This window comes from Coturnix japonica, chromosome 8 (assembly GCF_001577835.2).
Source record: "Coturnix japonica isolate 7356 chromosome 8, Coturnix japonica 2.1, whole genome shotgun sequence".
Lineage (NCBI taxonomy): Eukaryota > Metazoa > Chordata > Aves > Galliformes > Phasianidae > Coturnix > Coturnix japonica.
The window spans coordinates 11,867,054-11,886,990 of NC_029523.1; the positions used below are offsets into that span (position 1 = coordinate 11,867,054).

The following is a 19,937-nucleotide window of genomic DNA, read 5'->3' on the forward strand; positions in this document are numbered from 1 at the left end:
ATACCAAAATAATGACACTAGTTCATAAATATGCTATGGCCACATTAGGCCAATCCTTTCTTAAAGGATGGTACTATTTTCTGGGAGGTACAGCTTCCTAGACCGCTGTGAAAGTTTATTTGTGGATTTTTTTCTTAATGGGCATCCTGGTTCTAGTTGTAAATTCAAAAAAGGACTTTCTTGGTTGTTAACTCTATGAGAAAATTGTTTATCTTTGTAGCTTAGGTGGTTTTCTACCCTCTTATTGAATATTATTACACCACAATAAATGCAAACTCTTACACTATGCAAGCAAGCAAGCTTTCATTAATTTTCTGCTCTGCATGTGAACTGCAGTTCCGGAATGTGTTTCTTGGCAGATGACTATCTCCAAGACACTCTTTTCTTTGATTGTGTGGTTACTCAGACTTGGAGGTCTTGCAGATTTTCTAGCTATGAAGAAAAATAATTGATGGCTACAGTAAGACAGTGCTTGCACATTGCTGTATCTGTATCTTTGTCTTCAGATTAAAATATGGCTTGAATCTTGATATTTTTGTGTCCTTTCCTAAGTGAGCTATGCTGTATCAAACTAATACCTGTTTGAACTTTAACAAACATGTCCTCCCAAAGAAGTTTAATGAAATTTATTATTTATCTTTTTATTTTCAAAGCTGATATGGAGTAACTTTCCTAAAAGTCCTTTTTTGGACAAGCCTGTGTTGCAAATCTGGTGGGTTTTTTAAAGTATCCATAATGTACTATTTCTGTGAAAATGGGAAAACTTAAACAACAGGAGAAACTTTCTTTGTTTGCGTTTCTAAGTGTTTCTTTTTCTGCCAGCACCTGATACAAAAGTAGTATTTCTCTGCATTTCTATCCAGTAGCTTCAGTTCCTCACAGTATTTGTTTTGAGTATCTCCTCATCTTTCTCCTCCTTTGTTTCTCTAATATTTTACTTAGTATTTCTCTCTTATACACATGTAGCCCTTCCAAATCAATGCTGTAGTGTAGTATACGAGTTCCCTGGTTAATCCTATGAATTATATTGATCAGCTCCTGCTCAAGTTTTTCTTCTGCAGATGACCACCTGATGACAAGCTAGTCAGGAGCACAGTTGGTTGACTGACATAAAGGCTATTTTTTATGTCAGAAAAAAAATACAGATGCTTTCATAGACAGTTTTTCAGTACAGAAAAACTAACCACTTACCAATGAGCATCAAAGGTTCTGATTGCTTATCTTAAATAACACAAGGTCAATGACGTGTAGGTTCACAAGCATGCTTATTTTAAACGCAGCAGCTCAGATCCTTATGTTCCGTGAATAAGTAAGATCCAAGAACATGGTGTTGATTGGCACTAACTCTTGTCTGGTCCAGCAAGTACTGATAATGTTACTGTACTTTCTTTTTTCAAGCTTTTCACTTAAAAAGATAGTTTCTATTTAAGAAAAGGTTTACTTAGTTGTCACTTTTTCCCAGAAGGCTTCATGCTAGAAGAGTAGCTAGAGTCTCTTTTTTTTGCTGCCAGTTTTGATTTCAGGCCCAATATAATAAATGTACATGAGTGAGTTTTTTGCTCATGTCAGCTCTCGAGTGTTGAGGGAAAATTAAAAGAAAATGATTGAATGAGGCTGGGATCTCATCTTAAGTAATCAGAATGTGCCTTGGCAACTGCTCCCTGTCTGGCAAAGTTTCAAATTGTCCTCAGGTAGAGAATACCTTTGTTCTGTAACTAAACCACATTTTATTTAATAAAACATAGAGTTAATCAGAACTCATTTTTGAGTTCCTTACTCCTGTTTATTAAAAAAAAAAAAAAAAAAAAAGCAAATAAAATCTGTTCTCTCTTCTACCAGGTAGTTGGTGAAGTGGTTTGGCCTTCTGATATCTAACACTGACTACTAATGGAACTGCAGGTGTTTGTAATCATAATTAAGATTTTGTCTAGATTAATTTGTGTTCACTGGAGAATGTGCTTGCAAAGTACACATCACCTTCTTATTTTTCTTGCAGGGGACTACGGCCTACCACAGCCTTGGTATTTCCCTTTGCAGGAGTCTTACTGGCTTGGTTCTAGAAACCCCAAAGCTGAAAAAACAGCAACAGCTGATGGTGAGTTCGTTTAAAACTTTAGAAATAACTTAAAAACTGCTAATCTGCTTAGAGTGGCTGTACAATAACATTTCCAATACACAAGTTGCTGCAAAGGTTGGGGACAGCCATGTAATAGGAATCTCAGCAGGTGCCTTTGAACTTCTAGTGGCCTGGGATTATTAGAGTTGAGAGAGGTGAGTCAGCCTTCCATCTAAGAGACTTTAAAGCATGAGTTAACAAGCATCATCAGCCTCCCACTCTCTAACTAAAACCTTTCGAGACATTCAAGGAGTTCTTGTTGCCCAACATAGCATTTGTTAAATTAGTCAGAATGAAACAGTGATGATGTTATTTACACTGAGACTCCCACATCTAGATGGGCTGAAGTACTGTGTTGATAGTTTCAGTAATGCATTGTGATGATTAATGCTCCTGCAAAGCTCAAATTTTAGGACTACCTTTTTTTCCTCAAAGTACCTCCAAAGAGGAAGGTAAGTTTTAGTTGATTAAGTGTCGGATATTTTTTGTTTATATAGAAAAAGCTTCAGAATCAGAAGGTTGCTTGGATCAGAACGCCATGAATGAGGAAAGGAATGAAAGCAGAACAAAAAAATCTGAAGAACCTGAAAAGGCAGAAGAAAAGAATGGCAACCAGGGGAAGAAGGATGGTAAAAACAAACAATGTAAACACAAACGAGAAAAAGAACTCGGCGAGCAGGGGAAGCCTAAGACAGATGTCCAGGACAAAGATGAAATGAATAGTAAGGAGAGAGAGCAATCTGAGTACTTTTCAGACACTGTACTCATTGTACTTAATAACCAAGTAGACATGGGGATGATTGGAGTCATTATAGAGGATAGTGTGTGACTACCAGAGATAGGCTTAATTCTCCCAGCTACTCTCTCACTTCCCTGCATCCAAGAGGCATACACTTACATCCTAGGATTAAACAGAACCAAAATTTCAATAGAAATACTTGTGCTGAGAAGAGTATTGTTCCCTCCTGCCTCCTTTCCCCACCCCCCACTTTATTTTTATTTATTTATTTATTTATTGCCTCTCTTGAGTATGTCTTGCATCTGAGGATAAAGGCTGGTTTCAAAAGGATTTATCTGAAATGCTGTGTATCTGTCTGTAGCCTTTTCTGATGCTGACATTAGCCACCACCTAAGTATTACTGAAAGACCTGTCTTGCTTTTAAGTGTCAGTGTCTTCTTTTGTGGAGAGTTTTCTGCATGTGGTGCTCAGAGGAATGCATATGGATTCTGTAGCAAAAGTAACCACTACAGACAGATCTCCCTTGGGAAGCCAGAGTTAAAAATAGGGTCATCAGAGCTCCTCACGTAGGCACTGAGAACTTGCATTTGGTGTGAATAGAAACAGGACAGGACTTCAAAAGAAAAAAGACAGGCAGAGGGCAAAGGTTACCCAGTCAATCTTCTCCTAGTACTGCCTTATCTTTGTGGTGCTGTATTCATCAGCTCCTTGGTTCCAGCTGCTACATGACCACAAAGGAAGGGCTTGCCCTACTGCTGCAGGCACAAAGAAGCTTTCCTTTCCTTTCAGCCAGCTGTACAGGAACTGAGAGAAGGATAGAGATGCCAAGAGTAGCCCTGGTATAGTCCAAGGATACTTTTCAAAATGGCCTCATGATAGCACTGGTACTTTATGAAATAGTAATGGGGTGGGAAATAGTTATAATGGCTTGACTCTGGTGCAGATCAATACTGGCAGAAGTTAACAGAGCACAGCGGACAGTATAAATGTGTTCTAACTGTTTGATGGACTTTGCGCACATCGCAAAGCCTCCATCTACATCCCCTACAAGTGCTGCTGCCTATTGCAGACCTAGATTGTCCAAAATTTTTTTGAGGACATAGAATCAGAACAAAGGAATGTTCTTCCGCTAGATACCTTTTGAGCGATGCAAAACAGTTACTGGGGGAGATCATCAGTGTTTGCCTTAGAACTTGTCAATTAGTCTTTCAGGTCTGCTGAGTTAAAAGCCTGGATTCTTTCAAAAGGCAGAAGAAAAAGTATTTTATAAGCATGATTTTATTTCAAATAAGTCTACCTCATCTAGATGAGTTGTTTCATCTGCTTCTTAGTATATATAGCTCTCTAGTGCACAATGTATCTGGGACTTTTCCCAAGCACTGTAATAACAGTCTTAAAAACCACTAATGGAGGTGGGGCTGGTTTCACCCAGATGGTATTGGCTGCTCTCCACACAAGCCTGCTGGGTACTGAATGATTTAAGTAAGCTGCAATTGCAAAACAAACCTTCCTGCAAAGCCTTAAGTATTCTTTGTAAACAAAAGTGGACAGAGGGGTGGGGGGTGGGGGATGTCTTTACTTAAATTTCTCAACTCCCATAATTCATATTGCCCAGGGGCTTAATTTACTTAAAAGGAAATTTGCTTTGTCTAGAAGTTGATGCAATAAAAAATCTGATGGTGCTATTTATAATAGTGCATTTTTTTATCCTGAGAGGTAGCCGTTCTGTGTTCCAGTTCATGTTAGGTACTGCCTAAGTGTTGAGCTGGCCTCAGCAAGGGGGGTAAATTTCACCTACTAGGATTAAAGGCAAATGTTGTTTTTTAAAAGCATCATGGTAAAAGAATGCACAGCTGGGCAGATTATTTGAATGGCAGATTTCAGCCTGGCTGGAGAGGCAACATGCTGCTTGTTTAATGTAATCTCTCCACCTATCTAAGTATCTGTAGACAACTGTCTTAAATAATCTTCTGCTACACAGTGTAAACAGAAAGCTTGTTCAGCTCCACCTGATCCAGTGAGTTTACCTCTCCACAGACCATTGTATTTCTGGGCTCCTTTTCTTCTACCACTCGTATCTGGGTGAATCTAAGTAAACTGAATTGCAGTTAAGACTTTTTTTCAGTTAGATACTGGTGTGACTGGAGAATCTGGCCCTGGCACATGATGCTATATTTTACTGGGTATGTACTGTTGTCTCTGCACTTACTGGTGTGTCATCATCAAAGGAAGGATAAACACATCATTGTACTCTTTTCTCATTCATGGTTGGTTTTTTGTTTCGTTTTGTTTTTTGCTTTTCAAGTAAATACCTTCTGTGAACCTGAGCCTACAGGACTGATTCCAGGAGTATGCATTCAGAATCTGGTGAAGATTTTTGCAAATAGGCCTAAGCCAGCAGTAGATAGAATGAATATGACTTTTTATGAAGGCCAGATCACCGCCTTCCTTGGTCACAATGGAGCAGGAAAGACAACCACCATGTAAGTCTGTATTTTAAAGCAGAAATCCCCGGCAGTGCTCTAAGTCCTGAGGAGCAGCCTTCCTTTTTCACTCTTCCCTTGTCTCACAACGCCTGCAGCTAGACTGGCACACAGTATTAAGTTTTTCCCAGACAGGGAAGTGCTGTCCCTAGACAAAGAGAAGGCATCTTGGACTTGCCAAAGCTCTGTGAGGAAGGCAGTGAGTGTGTGAAAAAATATAGTGAAATTATAGAAAGTACGAAGCAATTATTTCCCCCAGCATTCACTTTACATGTCCAAGCTCCCACTAGGTAAAAAGGGAGAAAGCTCTTCTGACTGATAAAGCTGAGGATTTGAAGGCTGACACAGTTTGCACATTTCTGATTTTTCTGTCTGACTTTTCAGTGATGGTTTTTTTTGCCAAGGTTTATAAATTCATACCCTCTTTAAACAAAGTGGTTGTGTACATTCAAGTTTACACCCAGATTAAAATACTCCTTTAGTTCTACAACCCTGGTGTCCCAGGAAGCCAGACTTCAAGACTATATGTGGCAAAATAGGATTAATTGATTTACAAAGCATTTAATCAGTCTGTGATGAGTTCACCAAGTGTCGAAAGAATGGAAATGTTTTGGTACAATGCTCTCTAGTTTTTTTTAATTTAAAAAGACTTTTATTTCAAATGCACTGAAAATTGCCTTCAAAATTTTATAAATGTTTTGTAAGTACTTTTTTTTCTCTTGATTAAAACAAAAATGTCTTTTGCTTTGAAATTTTGGGAACAGAAAAATCTATTATACCATCCATTTGCAACCTAATCTTCTGCCCCAATCCATCTCACAGAAAATAAGTGTGTAGGGTATGTGCCAGTCAGCATGGCTAGAGACCTTAAAAAATAACTGTTCCTACTGGGCTTCATCTTAGACCCATTTGTACACAGGAGTGGTGTAACATGCTTAGTAAATTACTCTGAAACAGAACCACACAGTCTGGTTTATCAGAAGTTTAACACAGTAGCAGATCCACAACATTCTCATTATAGTACGGCAAGAGTATGTATACGTTTGCTTTTTCCATTGGAGTTTTCTTCAAAGCCCATAATAAGAAGTCATCACACTCCATCTAGTGGAATCATGCAAGATGTCTTTCTAATCTGGAACAGAGAGAAGGGTGAGTGGGCATTTCCTCCTTTGTTTTTTTTATTTTATTTTTCCCCAGGTCGATACTGACAGGCCTCTTCCCACCTACCTCTGGAACTGTGCTGATTGGTGGCCTGGATATTCAAACTCACATGGATTCCATTCGACAAAGACTAGGAATGTGCCCTCAGTACAACATCCTGTTTAATCAGTATGTATCATTCCATTCTAGCTTTCTGAGTAAAGGTGTCCAAGTGGCTTATCACCAAAGCCTGTGTGGTTTCTCTTGCTGTGCTGGCATAGGTGTACTAACTCTCAACCCACCTGTAGGATAGCTGTTGTTGGTCCTCAGTAGAATCCTATTGCATCATTTAGCTGGGAACAAAGAAGGCTGCAGAGAAAATGACTGTTCTTGCTACTGTTATTTTATGCTGTAGTGTGAACTGGAAGGAGTTCAGCCTGGAGACTCATGCACTGTACTGTAGGATGCTTTTTTTTTCCTAAAAGAGGAAAATCTGGACCAACAGTGCAGCAGCAGGATATTTTTATGCCCATTTTGCACTACCACCCAACAGCTGGCTACCTGTTGATTTGCAGCCTCACTGCCATCAGTTTGTGGTCATCTCAGCAGCAGCCTTTCTTCCTCAGTGTTGTTTCACATGTTAGATTCTATTTCATTATGGCCTATGGGTAGTTTGATTCCTACTTTGCCTGTTCCTCTGGTAGCAGTTTCTACTTTGAAAAGGCAGAGGAAGCTCCTATGACATCTGAATGAAGCGTGTTGATTCTCTAAACTGTATCTGTGATTCAGATTTGGGGTAAAGCAGCCTCTCCTTTTTCAGCAAAATAAAGCTATAGTTTTGGTGTTAGTTTTTTTTGTTTTTTGGAAAAAAAATCTGCTGATTGGTTTAAATTGTCTTGGTGCCTTTCTGTCTGATTTCACAGCCTAACTGTAGAGGAGCACATCTTGTTTTACTCCCAACTGAAGGGGAGATCCAGGGATGAAGCTGAGCAAGAACTGGAAATGATGCTAGAAGACATGGGCCTCACTCATAAAAGGAATGAAGAAGCTCAGAATTTGTCAGGTGCCCACCAGATTTTTTTACGTTTCTTTTTCTTGCCTTTGAGTGAAGAACTCAATACTGAGTTCCAGTTCCATGTTGAAGGCTGTATTTTGCCACATCACTGTGCACTAGGGCAGTCCTCACTCTCAAAGAAATTGCTTAATGCAGCTTGCAAATAATAAAGTTGACATTACTTTTCCTTAAAGTTTCTGCTTCTATATATATGACAAATTCAAACATACTTAAAATTGTTCTATTTAAATAAGTATGTCAAAAATATATCCATCAGTGTAAGAAAAACAAACAAAAAACAAATACATAATACAAACAGCGAAATACGTCTATCATTTCAAGGCAGATTAAATAATGTACTACCATAGAATCACCAAGGTTGGAAAGACCTCCAAGATCATCTATTTCAGCCATTCACCTACAACTAGTATTTTCCCACTAAACCCGGCCTCTTAATATCACATCTAAACGTTTATTGAACACAAGAAATTGGTCCCCTGATCCCCTGTTTGGGTCAATGCAAGTAATGCAGAATACTTCTTTAATGCTAAAAGTAAAAGTTCTCTGTTGTCTTTTAGGTGGAATGCAAAGGAAACTCTCTGTTGCCATTGCTTTTGTTGGTGAAGCGAAAGTGGTGGTCCTGGATGAGCCCACTTCTGGAGTTGACCCATATTCTAGGCGATCTATCTGGGATCTTCTGCTGAAGTACCGCTCAGGTAAGAGGCCTGAATGAGTGAACTGAGTTTTTTAAAACCTGTCACAGACACTGTACAGATACAGTGCCTGTTTTTGTAAACAACTATTTGTGCAGGGCATACATGCAAATAGGGATTTTGAGCAGACTACTGTGGGCGTGACAAACCTTGAGTACAGGCTGTGGTAAAGAAAAAACACTGTATTAATTACGAAAAATTATGCACCATTTTGAGTTCCTGAGAGTCTTTGTTCCTTCAAGGCAGAACCATCATCCTCTCAACCCATCACATGGATGAGGCAGACATCCTGGGAGACCGGATTGCCATCATATCCCAAGGGAAACTCTTCTGCTCAGGCTCTCCTGTATTCCTAAAGAACTGCTTTGGATCTGGCTTTTACCTCACCCTGGTTCGCAAGGTGAAGAACACCAGAACTGGAAGGAATGTAGTAAGTATGCACTTTTGCCCCTGCATGTATAATTTGAAAAGTTCATGTTCATGCACTGCACCAAGGTAGAAAGCAATCAAGTGCTGCTTGAGACTATAAAACTGACTTCAGAATAAAGAAAGTGATGACAAAGTTTGGTAACACCTCATGAAATTATATAGCTGTATGAGAATATCTATAATGATATTATCTGATTTTATAAATGTAAATTCAACAGGGCCTGTTAAGTGGACATGAAGCATTCAGTGGTCTATAGTTCACTTTCTTCAGTTATGCATGTTAAAGCATTTACCCGTCAAGTTGCCTTTGTGCATATTGTGGTCTTTCTGCCTGAAGAACACTGGTTGTAAACATGGTGTTCTGTTGGAACTAGCTCAAATAACAGGCAAGTAGAAATTTAATTAATAGCTAATCAGCTTTCTACAGCTTGAGAAGTATGGATCTGGATTATTTCTGTTGTTGCTAGGTCTTTCAGACTTCATACCAGCAGGATGTGTATACTTACAGCCACTGCTCTTTGCATTTCCTCAGGCATTTGCATGTAATTTAGAACTGACAGACACAACTTGTGCAAGAGGATTTATGTTGTCTGTGTCTCTTAATCCAGTCCTCAAATGACTTTCAGTGTGATGTGTTCCAGTTTACATACTTTTCACTGACTCAAACTGGTCAACCCTTACATCTTATTTGCATGTATCTGAAGAACTTTCATCTTTCCTTCTGTTGCTTGTCTGTGCCAGTCACTTTGTAGCTGTGGATCTCAGTGCTCCTGCTCCTGTTCCAGCTGCGCACACAATGACGAAGAAGGAACTCAAGAGCAGGAACTAGGTGGTAAGAAGTGGGATGGTTTAGCATTCTGGCACATGGCATTGTCTCCCATTGTGCTGCAGTCTCACCCTACAGATCATTGCTGCCGAGGTCCACTTTTCCAGCACTTGTCTAACATTTGTATAGTAACAGTCAATAAAGTTGCTTCATGCTTTTACATACCGTTGTTCCTTTTTGAGAGAGATACATAGTCTCAGACACAGCTGCTGAACTGAAAGCTTGTGTGCTTTGGAAGTATAGACTAAATTTACAACAACTCTGCGCCAATGTATGTAATTTGACAATGAAAACTGAAGCATGTCTAGAGCAAAGAAAAGTGGCTCTTCTCAGAAAAAGCCATTTTCATCTTTGCATGTCAAAGAAATTGAGTAGGTATTCCTGAAGGTCTTGTGTCTTGCTACAGACCTGAAGTAGTTTCCTGCTACATAGTTCTTAAACCATAATTAGCAACATGGCCCTGTCAATCTAGTACAGAATTAACTTGAGATATCTTTAAGTTACATCATAGAACAGTTTCTTTTTGTATGGTACAAGTAACAGCTTCTGAAATCATGCTTCGTGTGATTATACATTCATTCTCGGAACACTGTTGACTTTTCACAGGAGATTTGAATGAACTAGCAGAAGTAATTCATCATCATGTCCCAGAAGCAAAATTAATTGAAAATATCGGTCAAGAACTTGTTTACCTTTTACCCAATAAACACTTTAAACAGCGATCTTATGCCAGTCTCTTCAGAGAACTGGAGGAAACATTGGATGACCTGGGACTTAGCAGTTTTGGAGTTTCAGACACACCGCTTGAAGAGGTAATAGATTAAACCATTTGCTGATCTTTACCGTAAGTCCCCAAAACATTTTCTGACACCGTTCCTGTTCTTTAACAAATAACATTAATAAGCAATACTGAAAAGGTATCAGCTTATTTATTAATCACACATTATAAGATGGTTTATTGTGTTTCCAAGATCAGGTTTATGTTCTGTTCCTAACCAGACGTGTTTGTCTGTGGCAGGTTTTCCTGAAGGTCACAGCAGAAGCTGACACTGAAGTGCAAAAATCAGGTATAAATCTGTGTATCAGTATTTAATTTTCTTATGGTTGGTCTGTATTCTGAATACCAAATTTTAAGAAATTCTCACCAAAATACATCTGGTGAGTGAACACTTGTTTTTAGGGCTGGACATGATATATGAGAAACCAGCTGAAGTTAGCAGAAATACATTTACTTGGATTGGATGAGGTCCTTAGCTGTGCACGTAAAAATGTGACATCTAGACCCAAGATGTCAGTTGTCTTTATAAGAAGTATTTTGCTGACCATTAGTCCATAAAATACATACAGAATTAACTAGTTAATCCAGCCAAGTAAGAGTGTGATGGTACTGGGTACAACCACACTGTAACAATTGTAATTAAAGCAGTCTGGTGATGTGATATATACATTTGCTAAAATCTGGAGCTCAGCAATATGTCTGTGTTGTCTGCATATATGGAAGTAATTATCTTCTCTGTAACTTTTCATCTGGATAGCTCCTATTATTAAGTGTATTTCTTAACGTAGGAGACATTCAAGAAAATGATTCTACTCCTGGCAAAATTTCTACTGAGAACAAAGCAGCTGAACAGACCCCAGTGGAAATCAACAACACTTCTCGAATGCCAGTAGGCACAGCAGGGGATCAAAATGAAGGCAAAGGGTCCCTGCAATATAAAGGTTTTCAGCTTGTACATCAGCAGTTCAAAGCACTGATCATCAAACGGTTCCACCATGCCTCCCGCAGCTACAAGGACTTCCTAACTCAGGTATTGTCTCATTGTTGGTGTCCTTGATTATTTTCCCACAGTTTTCTCAACCCTGTCTTTCCCAGCACACTTTCCCAGAGGTGGGAATTTCTAATTTATGGTTCCAGCTGTTCTACCTCTCACTGTTTTTCTTTCTGCCTGTAATCAGTAATCCTTACCAAGTACGTGATTTAATCACTACCAACCAGTGTTTTCTTTTTAGTACAGTACAGTTCTTTGACAACCAGAGTCTTAACTGAAATCATTGGAAATGAAATAGCTGGTGGATAGCGGATAAACCAAATTCTGCTGTCCCGTCTTCATTTATGTATGAGTTGTATAGTGTGTCACTCTACAGCACATGTCTGAGTGTGATCTTTTCCTGTCCCCTGCAGATTGTTCTGCCTGCCAGTTTTGTGTTGCTGTCTTTAGTGCTTACAGTCATTATTCCTCCATTTGGAGAATATCCTGCCTTAACTTTAGACCCTTGGATCTATGGACAACAGTTTACTTTCTTCAGGTATGAAGAATCAGTGAATAAATGTATGTCTGTCATATACACTCACTAGCATTTAGGATCATGAGGCTCTGCCTTGCCAGGTTGTCCTCATTCTATGTAGTATAAGAAAGGAGTAATTCCACAGCAAATTTCAAATAGTATGAAACTGGAGCAAGTGGGGAGCACAGCTGCTAGTATATCTAACCAGCATTCCTCAATTGTAAAACTGTATTTGGTGCTCTCCTTTTCCTACCTGAGTTCATGACCTCAGCACTGAAGAAGTTAGGTATCCTAACAGGAGATCCAGTACAGTAAGAAATTTGACTGTTTCTGATATGCTACTGAACTACTCCTTTATTCATTATCTTACATTACAAGGAACAAGATTCAAACCTGCCTTTTGACCTGTGGTAGTTATTTATAATTAGTATGTATGTGAATACAGTTTTGAAAACAAGATGAAAGCAGAGAATCTTAGGTTTTGTAATGTTGATGCTTAGCTGTTTCAGCCCAGGCTCCATTTTTTGGCTAGTTGATTCTGAAATATTATCACCAGTTGCTTATGTATATTCTTATTCAATAATGTGAATTTTTTCAATGGAGAAAGTCTCATCTTATTCCCTTAGCAATGAGCGTCCCGGCAGTGAGCAGATGGTCTCCCTCACTAATGCTTTCTTAAATAAACCTGGATTTGGAAATCGCTGCTTGAAGAATCAGCCTCTTCTGTAAGTTGCCTGCTAGTATCTATTGAAATAGATCCTAGTAGGATATTACCAACAGTACTGGAGCAGTGGAAAAAGAAATTAGTTGGCTTGATGTTTTCCTAGAGCCAATGCTTCAGATTTTTTCTAGGCAAGAATATCTAATAATAAACAACAAGAAAATATTTCCTCTGAATTAAAAGCCACTCACAGTGCTAGATGTGAGTAACTGGAAGCTCTTGTAACCTTGTATTAGGAATTAAGCCACTTTGAAATGTGTGAGTAAGATACTGGAATCAAGCCCAGATCTTCACAGCTTCCTTGGTATTTTACACATCCAAGTCCCTTCAGATTCTTCTTGTTCCCAGTGATGTTTGGAAGAAACTGCTTCATCAGCTGCTTGGATAGTGAAGTACCAATAGGGCAGTCTTTGTGATTCAAACTTATTTTCACTCTGAATTGAGAATTGCATCAGTAGAGCTCTTTATTTAACATAAAATTATCATTAAATTAAGGCCTACATGGCCTGCCTTGGAGTATCACAGTGACACTGTGCTTTGCCATTCATTTTCTCCTGCCTTTCTCTCAACCCTAATATCCAACAACTTGATTTTTCTGGCTATTTTCTCCTCTTTTTGTACAGAACAAACCAGGAAGAAGAAGAAAAAAAAAGGGGGGGAGACTGGGGAGAGGGGGGAGGTAGAAAAGGTACAGCATGACTAAGTAGCAAGGAAAAAGATAGTCTCCTTGCAAAGGCGTCTCCTCACTGTGGTTTTTCTTTGTACTAATTCATCAAACAGCTCCTGTGTTTCTTCAGTTTCCTATCTAAAGTCATTAAATTTGGCAGTTTGGAGGGAGATTGTACCTATGTTTATCAAGGACTAGAAAGTGATGTTGTTATTAGTAAGTCACTAAACAACATCTGAAGGTGTCTAGTGAAAACACTGTGATTTTTGTAGATTCTTGATCTCTTAAAATTTATCTCTGCACAACTGAAAGACTCTTCCTGTACACAGGAACTACCCATGTAATAATATGCCTACTGCCTGGAATATACCTGCTGTTCATCCTAATCTCAGCAGCCTCCTGCTGAATCAGAAGTGGAGCTCTGAGAATCCTTCGCCTTCCTGCAAGTGCAGCACTGACAAGAAACTCATTATGCTGCCAGAATGCCCTCCAGGAGCTGGAGGCCTCCCACCACCACAGGTAGTGTCAAGTATTGAAAATTTCTGTGATTTCCTGATCTTTGCGTAGACTTTTGGGCTAGAAAATGAGTGACCTGCTCTGGTTTCAGTGATACTATGAAACTGAATGCTTCCCCTGATATAAAGCTACTTTTATGGTTTTACTGACAAACAACAGGTTTAGAGACTTCAAAGTTTCATATGGCTGAATGAGTTTTCTCTTCTTTTTTTCCTAGAGAGTGCAGCACAGCACAGAAATACTTCAGGATCTGACTCACAGAAATATCTCAGATTTTCTTGTGAAAACATATCCCATTTTGATAAAAGGGAGGTAGGCATGAACTGCTCTGCTTTTCATATGTGACATTTTATACCTGTCTGTGAACATAGCACCTGATTTGTTGCAGCACTGTGTAGACTTGAGCATTATGCCCATATTCCTGACTTAAGAATAGGAGATGTCTATTCTAGGGGAATTAAACTGTTTTTATTTTAACAGTTCATACAGCCAGTTACTCCTTTATAGGTAGAGCTAAGTTTCAATGTCAATGGCATACCGTGTTAGCAGTAACCGTGTCAGTGATGAACAAAATGGTGAATTGCTGAGTTTCTGATTTGTGTCCCTGAAGAACTGTAGCCACACCATTTTGACCACCTGCCTGAATTAATTATAATTTGCTTCTCTGATGTGCTAAGGGGAGAAAGGTAATATCACATAGATGCATCTGTCCTACTGTTAGTTCCTGTGCTTGTCTGAGTGTCTTGCATTGCAGCTGGCTATGCAGTTGTCTGTGGCTTATTAATGCTGATTCAGGCCTTGCTATCTTTTTAATTTCTAGAAAGGTTCTTGATGTTTCCATCACATCTGCTATGTGCCAACTGCATTTGACTGATTCCTTTTAGGACATGTCAGAAGTGATGTAGATGCAACTTTTAAAATCAGTGTATTATAGATTTAGATGTGTGAATTTAGAACTCCTACTTGTCTCTGTTTGAGCTGGAAAATAAACCACGTCAGAAAATAAAGAAAAAATTAAAAGTAGTAAGCCCACCTTAGGGAGTAACTAAAATCTTAACAGCCAATGACTCAATGTAATCTAGAGATTTAAGAAGAAAACAAACAAACAAACAAAAACACTAAAAAACCCAATGCATCAGAAAACTAAAGATCTGCAAAGCATAGGAAATCACCGTTAATTTCCATCTAAATCTGACAATGTATCAATGATTTTGGTTCAGTGCATTTAGAGATGGGACTCTCTTTGTCTGTTTCAGCTTGAAGAGCAAATACTGGGTCAATGAGCAAAGGTAAGAAACCAATTTACAGACTGCAATAGTAAATAAAGAACCAAAGAATTTCTGTTTAAAAGAAATCACAATGTTTCTCTGAATGGACAAGGGGAATCGTGACAGATAGCGTAGAACAAAGAGAAGATTGCAGTGTGAAACAGATTGTGGGTTGTATTTGTTCGGACTAACCCACGAGTGTAAAGGCCAGAGACAAACAAAGGAGTTGTCACAATTTTATTATCTACAATGTGTGATTAGTGGAATTTGAATTACAATACAATACAGCACTTCATTGTGTGAGTGCTCTGATGAGACTCTTTCAAAGTGCAGCAGAAAAAAAAAAAAAAGACCTCGGGTGACAAAGCTGGGCAGCAGTCTGACAAATACAGAGGATTAGCAAATGCAGCTCCTTATTCCCACTCAGAACATGTGCAATAGTTATAAAACAAATTCCACTAGTGTTCAGTGCTTTCATTGGAGGCATTTAGCCCCAATATGATGTCTACACTACACTTGGAGATACTTAGAAAAATGAATGATTAGTTTGAAAAACATGGGTTTTTCATCAGCAGTAGGAATTCATTTCAAGGGTAGAAGCAGCTGCAGAGATAATCCTTCAGGGATTATCTCCTTGCTCATGTGCAAACGTTACTTTCTATGGAATTAAATTCTGATCAATATCATTCAATAGTATTTATTATTACAGATTATCAGTTAACACCAGTATTGTTTAATACCTGTTCTTCTCAGGAGAGATGTTCTGACCTCCGTCCTTCATGTCATCCAAGTAGTTATATTGTCTGTTAATAATCTTAATACAGAGATTGTGAGCTATAAACAGGACCTTTTTTCCAAAGTATTCTATCTGAATAATAATTTTTTCAGGATCTCAACATGGATCCCTCATAGATGGATTTAATTACTATTTGAAAGTACTATAAAGATACAATACCTCCTACAAGTTGCTAGAAAAAAGGTTGGAGATTGTTATACATAAATTGTATCGTATGTAAATCAAACTCATACTAAATGACTTTTCAGTATTTGCATCAATCTACGGAGTTTGGGTCAGTGATACAAGTGACTGATGTTGCTGTTTCTCCTCATTAGGTATGGAGGAATTTCTATAGGAGGAAAGCTTCCCGTCCTTCATGTTTCTGGAGATGAAGTTGTCAATTTTTTAAGTAATCTGGGCCGAATGATGAATGTCACAGGAGTAAGATTTGTTTGGTCTCTTTACCCAAGAATTGTTACAAAGCTGAAATCCTTCAGCACTGGAATTCCTCCAGATAACTGGTCTTTAACCTTTTTTATTTTAGGGACGAAATTCACTGGCTGCTGCTAAAGAATTTTCTAATTTCCTTAAATACATGGAAACTGAAGATAATATTAAGGTATTTGCTGGAAATAGTCTACAAACTTTCTTCCTTGAGATAGACTTCAAATAATAAGAGTACTGATGGTGGAATTCTCAGATGAGTGAAGAGCTGAATTCTTGTATTTATCATAAGTAATAATAGTGTTAATGCATTTGCAGTTATTTCTAATAAGATTTTTCTTAACCCATATTCTTAGTACTTCTTGCTACTCTAAATACTTCTGAGTAGGACACATTCTGCTGAACTTTAAAATTTCATCAAGATCACTTGACAATTGCTTGACAGTCACCCTCCTAAAAGCAAAGTATATGAGCTCCTCCTGCTGGACTGAGCCTAGGCACTACCAAGTCCTGATGCTAGAGTCTTCCCTGCTGACAGCAGCCACCAAAGAAAAGAAAAGGCAGCCAACTGTTCTCCTGCATCTCAGGGTTATTAGTGAAAGCTTCTTAAATGAATATATGCTCTCTGACTCTTTTAGGTGTGGTTTAACAATAAAGGATGGCACGCTATGGTTAGTTTCCTTAATGTAGCAAATAATGCAGTCCTTAGAGCTAATCTGCGGACTGGCCAAGCCCCTGAGGAATATGGGATCACTGTTGTAAACCATCCTCTGAACCTCACTAAGGAACAGCTCTCTGAAGTCACTGTGTAAGTCTGTGTTTTGCTACTGACTTTTACCCCTCCCTCTCCTGTCAGCTTACCACCTACAGTGTGCTCACACTCTGAGGAGAGATAGTTCGGATGATAGAACATGGAATAATTTACTCAAAATTTTTCTCCAACCAATAATTAGATATACAATCTGTTCTTTTTTCTCTAAATATTTGTTCCCACCCAATGTAGGAGCTATGACCATTGGTTATACATGATTGCATGTTTCTTTTGATTCCAAAGATTAAAGGTCAGACTCAGAAGTCTCCGTTCACATCTCAAAGCTGATAGATCTCCTAGAGAAAACATGTAGAGATCATAAGAAAAAGGTGTCAGAAATTGTTTCTAAGTAACTACAGGTAGGCAATAGTCAATAACCTCTGTCGTGGTGCCAACGTCAGCATACAGCCATAGTTTATTGAAAAGACATCCCTAAGATACAACTTCCTTCTCAACATGTTCTGTTAGGTTCAAATTTTTGCCTTAGCACAAACAAAAGATCTTAACTTTTTTTCGTCTCACTTTGTGGTTTACCTCTTTAAGTACCTTTTCTCCTAGCTCACGTAACACTTCAGTTATTGTGCCTGATTGCCTACTTTGAGACACACCACTCAGGAAAGGCTGTTAAACAGATATATGTAGGAGCTAAACTTTTCCAGTGAATGAAGACAATTAGAAAAAAAAAAAAAACCAAAAACAAGAAATGGTGTTGTTATCATCAACATTAATTAGCTACTGTCTTATGCAATATGGGAAGACACATCAGCACATTTTGAAATTGGAAAAATCTTTTAATTATCCAATAACCTTGTTACTTTTAGATCTTAAAATTTCCACCAGCTTTCCCAAATGCTGATACAGTGTTATGTTGCATCCATTCCTTTACTCACAGTTCTTTCTTGTGCTTTGTTGTAGGTTGACCACCTCAGTGGATGCTGTTGTTGCCATCTGTGTGATTTTTGCCATGTCCTTTATTCCAGCTAGTTTTGTTTTATACTTGATTCAAGAACGTGTGACAAAAGCCAAGCACCTCCAGTTTGTTAGTGGTGTTAGCCCTGCTATCTACTGGCTAACTAACTTCATGTGGGACATAGTGAGTAATCGTGGGTCTCATTTTGTAGTCCGCAGCATTAACTAGGAAATAATCAGTAAATTAATCAGAATTAAGCATACGCAACTTTACATACCAGGGGAGAGCGCCTTTGCCAGAATATAGTCACAGACCCTACCCCCTGTAAGAAACTTATGTGTTTCAACATATTCAAGATATTTAAACAGGAGATTCATCAGCTGCTGGAACAGCAGCTGGAAGCCAGACAAAATACTCTAAGGTATCTAAAATAATGTGGATGTATTTGTTTAGGCCATTGAATCATTTTCATTGTGTTGTTTCAAATGAAAGCACAAGGCATGCTTAGGCAAGGTTCAGCTATCCTCTTACCCCAGGCCTCTTAAAGGAATAAATTCTTTGCTTACTAGAGGCCCAGCAAAGAGCTTGTGTTATGGTTATTGTTTTTCAATAAAGATGGAGCCCAAGGGTTTATCCAATAAGAAAAGCATGAACATATGAGAGAAGAGAGGAGGAGAAAAGAGAAATTATTGAAATGCCTCAAACTTTTTGGGTTTTAGAAAGTGCTTTTTAATTAGAAGATAAAGCAAAACATGAATATATTAAGTGAGGGAAAAGAAGCAGATCTCTGAGTTTCTTTATCCTGCTGGTCACAGCAATGTCCCATCAGCCAGGAATTCTGCTTGGTCATGGCCCTTGACAGCAAAGTGCAAAGTCATTAACTGGAGTTAGCAGTTCTGTGAAATGCTGCCTTTCAGTATTCATGGGGAGCTCTATGTATTGCAGTAGTCCTACACTGTTAATGCTGAACAGAGAAATTGAGCAGAGCATTGGCCAAGCATCTTTCAGTTTAGCTTCATCCCAGGAATGTGGCTCAAGTTTCTAGCTTTTTCATTCCTGTACAGCTTTTACATCACCAGAAATCACATCTCCTTGCATACTCACTGCCTTTTTCTGTGGGCAACCTGCCAGCAGGACCATGAAACAATCAGTTCCAAAGTTACAAGCTAAGAAACAATGTGTTTTGTTTTTGATGTTTCTGATTAAAGATGTCTCAGAAAAATGTAAAGTGCTGCTGGAGGCCTGTTGAGCCACAAGCCTGAGTAACTAGTCCAGCTTGCTAATTTCAGTTTTCCTCAATACAAAATCCTTTGAGTATAATTTATAGGATCTGGAAACGTTTGTAAACATCCTCAGGTCTTACACACTGATCTTCATTCACCCTGTGATGTGGCAGGTGAATTACGCAGTGAGTGCTGGATTGGTTGTGGTTATATTCATTGGATTCAAGAAGAAAGCATATACTTCTCGGACCAATCTCCCTGTGTTTGTTGCCTTGCTGCTTCTGTATGGGTGAGTCTTCATTGTGCTTTTTTTGTGTGTGTGGAGCCCTATCTTTCACATGGCAATGATTTCATGTTGTTGAACTTGGTACTTAGTGAAATCCAGCTTTGAGAAATAAAATAGAGTTTTTACAATACAGACTAGACCTGGATTCTTTTCCTGATTCAGGTTACATATGCTCTTTGTCTGATCGTGTGCCTTAAAAGCAGTTTCACAGAACTTTTACTATTTCATGTTGTCCTTTTGGGAAATGAAACTTGTTCATCTATGGTGGCTTAACCCAGTTACAGTGGGTAGCTAAACAACATGGCGCTCTTTTACTTCCCTTCCTCAAAAGGATGGGAGGAGAAAATATGCTGAATAAAGCTTGGTGGGCTGAGATAATGACAGGGATATCACTCACCAGGTAGTGTCACAGGCAAAAGAGAGCACCCTCTACTTCCTCTTCTCCTTAAGTGACACAGTGGAATGGGGAATAGGGTTGCAATCAGCCCCTAGTGCTTTGTCTTCAGCCACTTTCTGCCCCTGCTCCA

General features: G+C 38.7%; 1 protein-coding gene across 3 annotated transcripts in view; it reads left to right on the forward strand.

Annotated features, from left to right (window-relative positions):
* The window catches only part of ABCA4 (ATP binding cassette subfamily A member 4), a 63,594-nt gene that overhangs the window by 32,289 nt on the left and 11,368 nt on the right, over positions 1-19,937 (forward strand). For all 3 annotated transcript variants that reach the window (XM_015870010.1, XM_032446110.1, XM_015870012.2), the window contains 21 exons: positions 1,997-2,095; positions 2,614-2,838; positions 5,161-5,338; positions 6,536-6,667; positions 7,402-7,541; positions 8,111-8,248; positions 8,488-8,675; positions 9,416-9,506; positions 10,107-10,312; positions 10,519-10,567; positions 11,067-11,308; positions 11,683-11,807; positions 12,413-12,511; positions 13,504-13,693; positions 13,908-14,002; positions 14,947-14,979; positions 16,072-16,177; positions 16,281-16,355; positions 16,819-16,988; positions 17,907-18,084; positions 19,298-19,413. In XM_015870010.1, the coding sequence (XP_015725496.1) occupies positions 1,997-2,095; positions 2,614-2,838; positions 5,161-5,338; positions 6,536-6,667; positions 7,402-7,541; positions 8,111-8,248; positions 8,488-8,675; positions 9,416-9,506; positions 10,107-10,312; positions 10,519-10,567; positions 11,067-11,308; positions 11,683-11,807; positions 12,413-12,511; positions 13,504-13,693; positions 13,908-14,002; positions 14,947-14,979; positions 16,072-16,177; positions 16,281-16,355; positions 16,819-16,988; positions 17,907-18,084; positions 19,298-19,413 (2,875 nt within the window). The remainder of the gene's footprint in view (positions 1-1,996; positions 2,096-2,613; positions 2,839-5,160; positions 5,339-6,535; positions 6,668-7,401; positions 7,542-8,110; positions 8,249-8,487; positions 8,676-9,415; positions 9,507-10,106; positions 10,313-10,518; positions 10,568-11,066; positions 11,309-11,682; positions 11,808-12,412; positions 12,512-13,503; positions 13,694-13,907; positions 14,003-14,946; positions 14,980-16,071; positions 16,178-16,280; positions 16,356-16,818; positions 16,989-17,906; positions 18,085-19,297; positions 19,414-19,937) is intronic.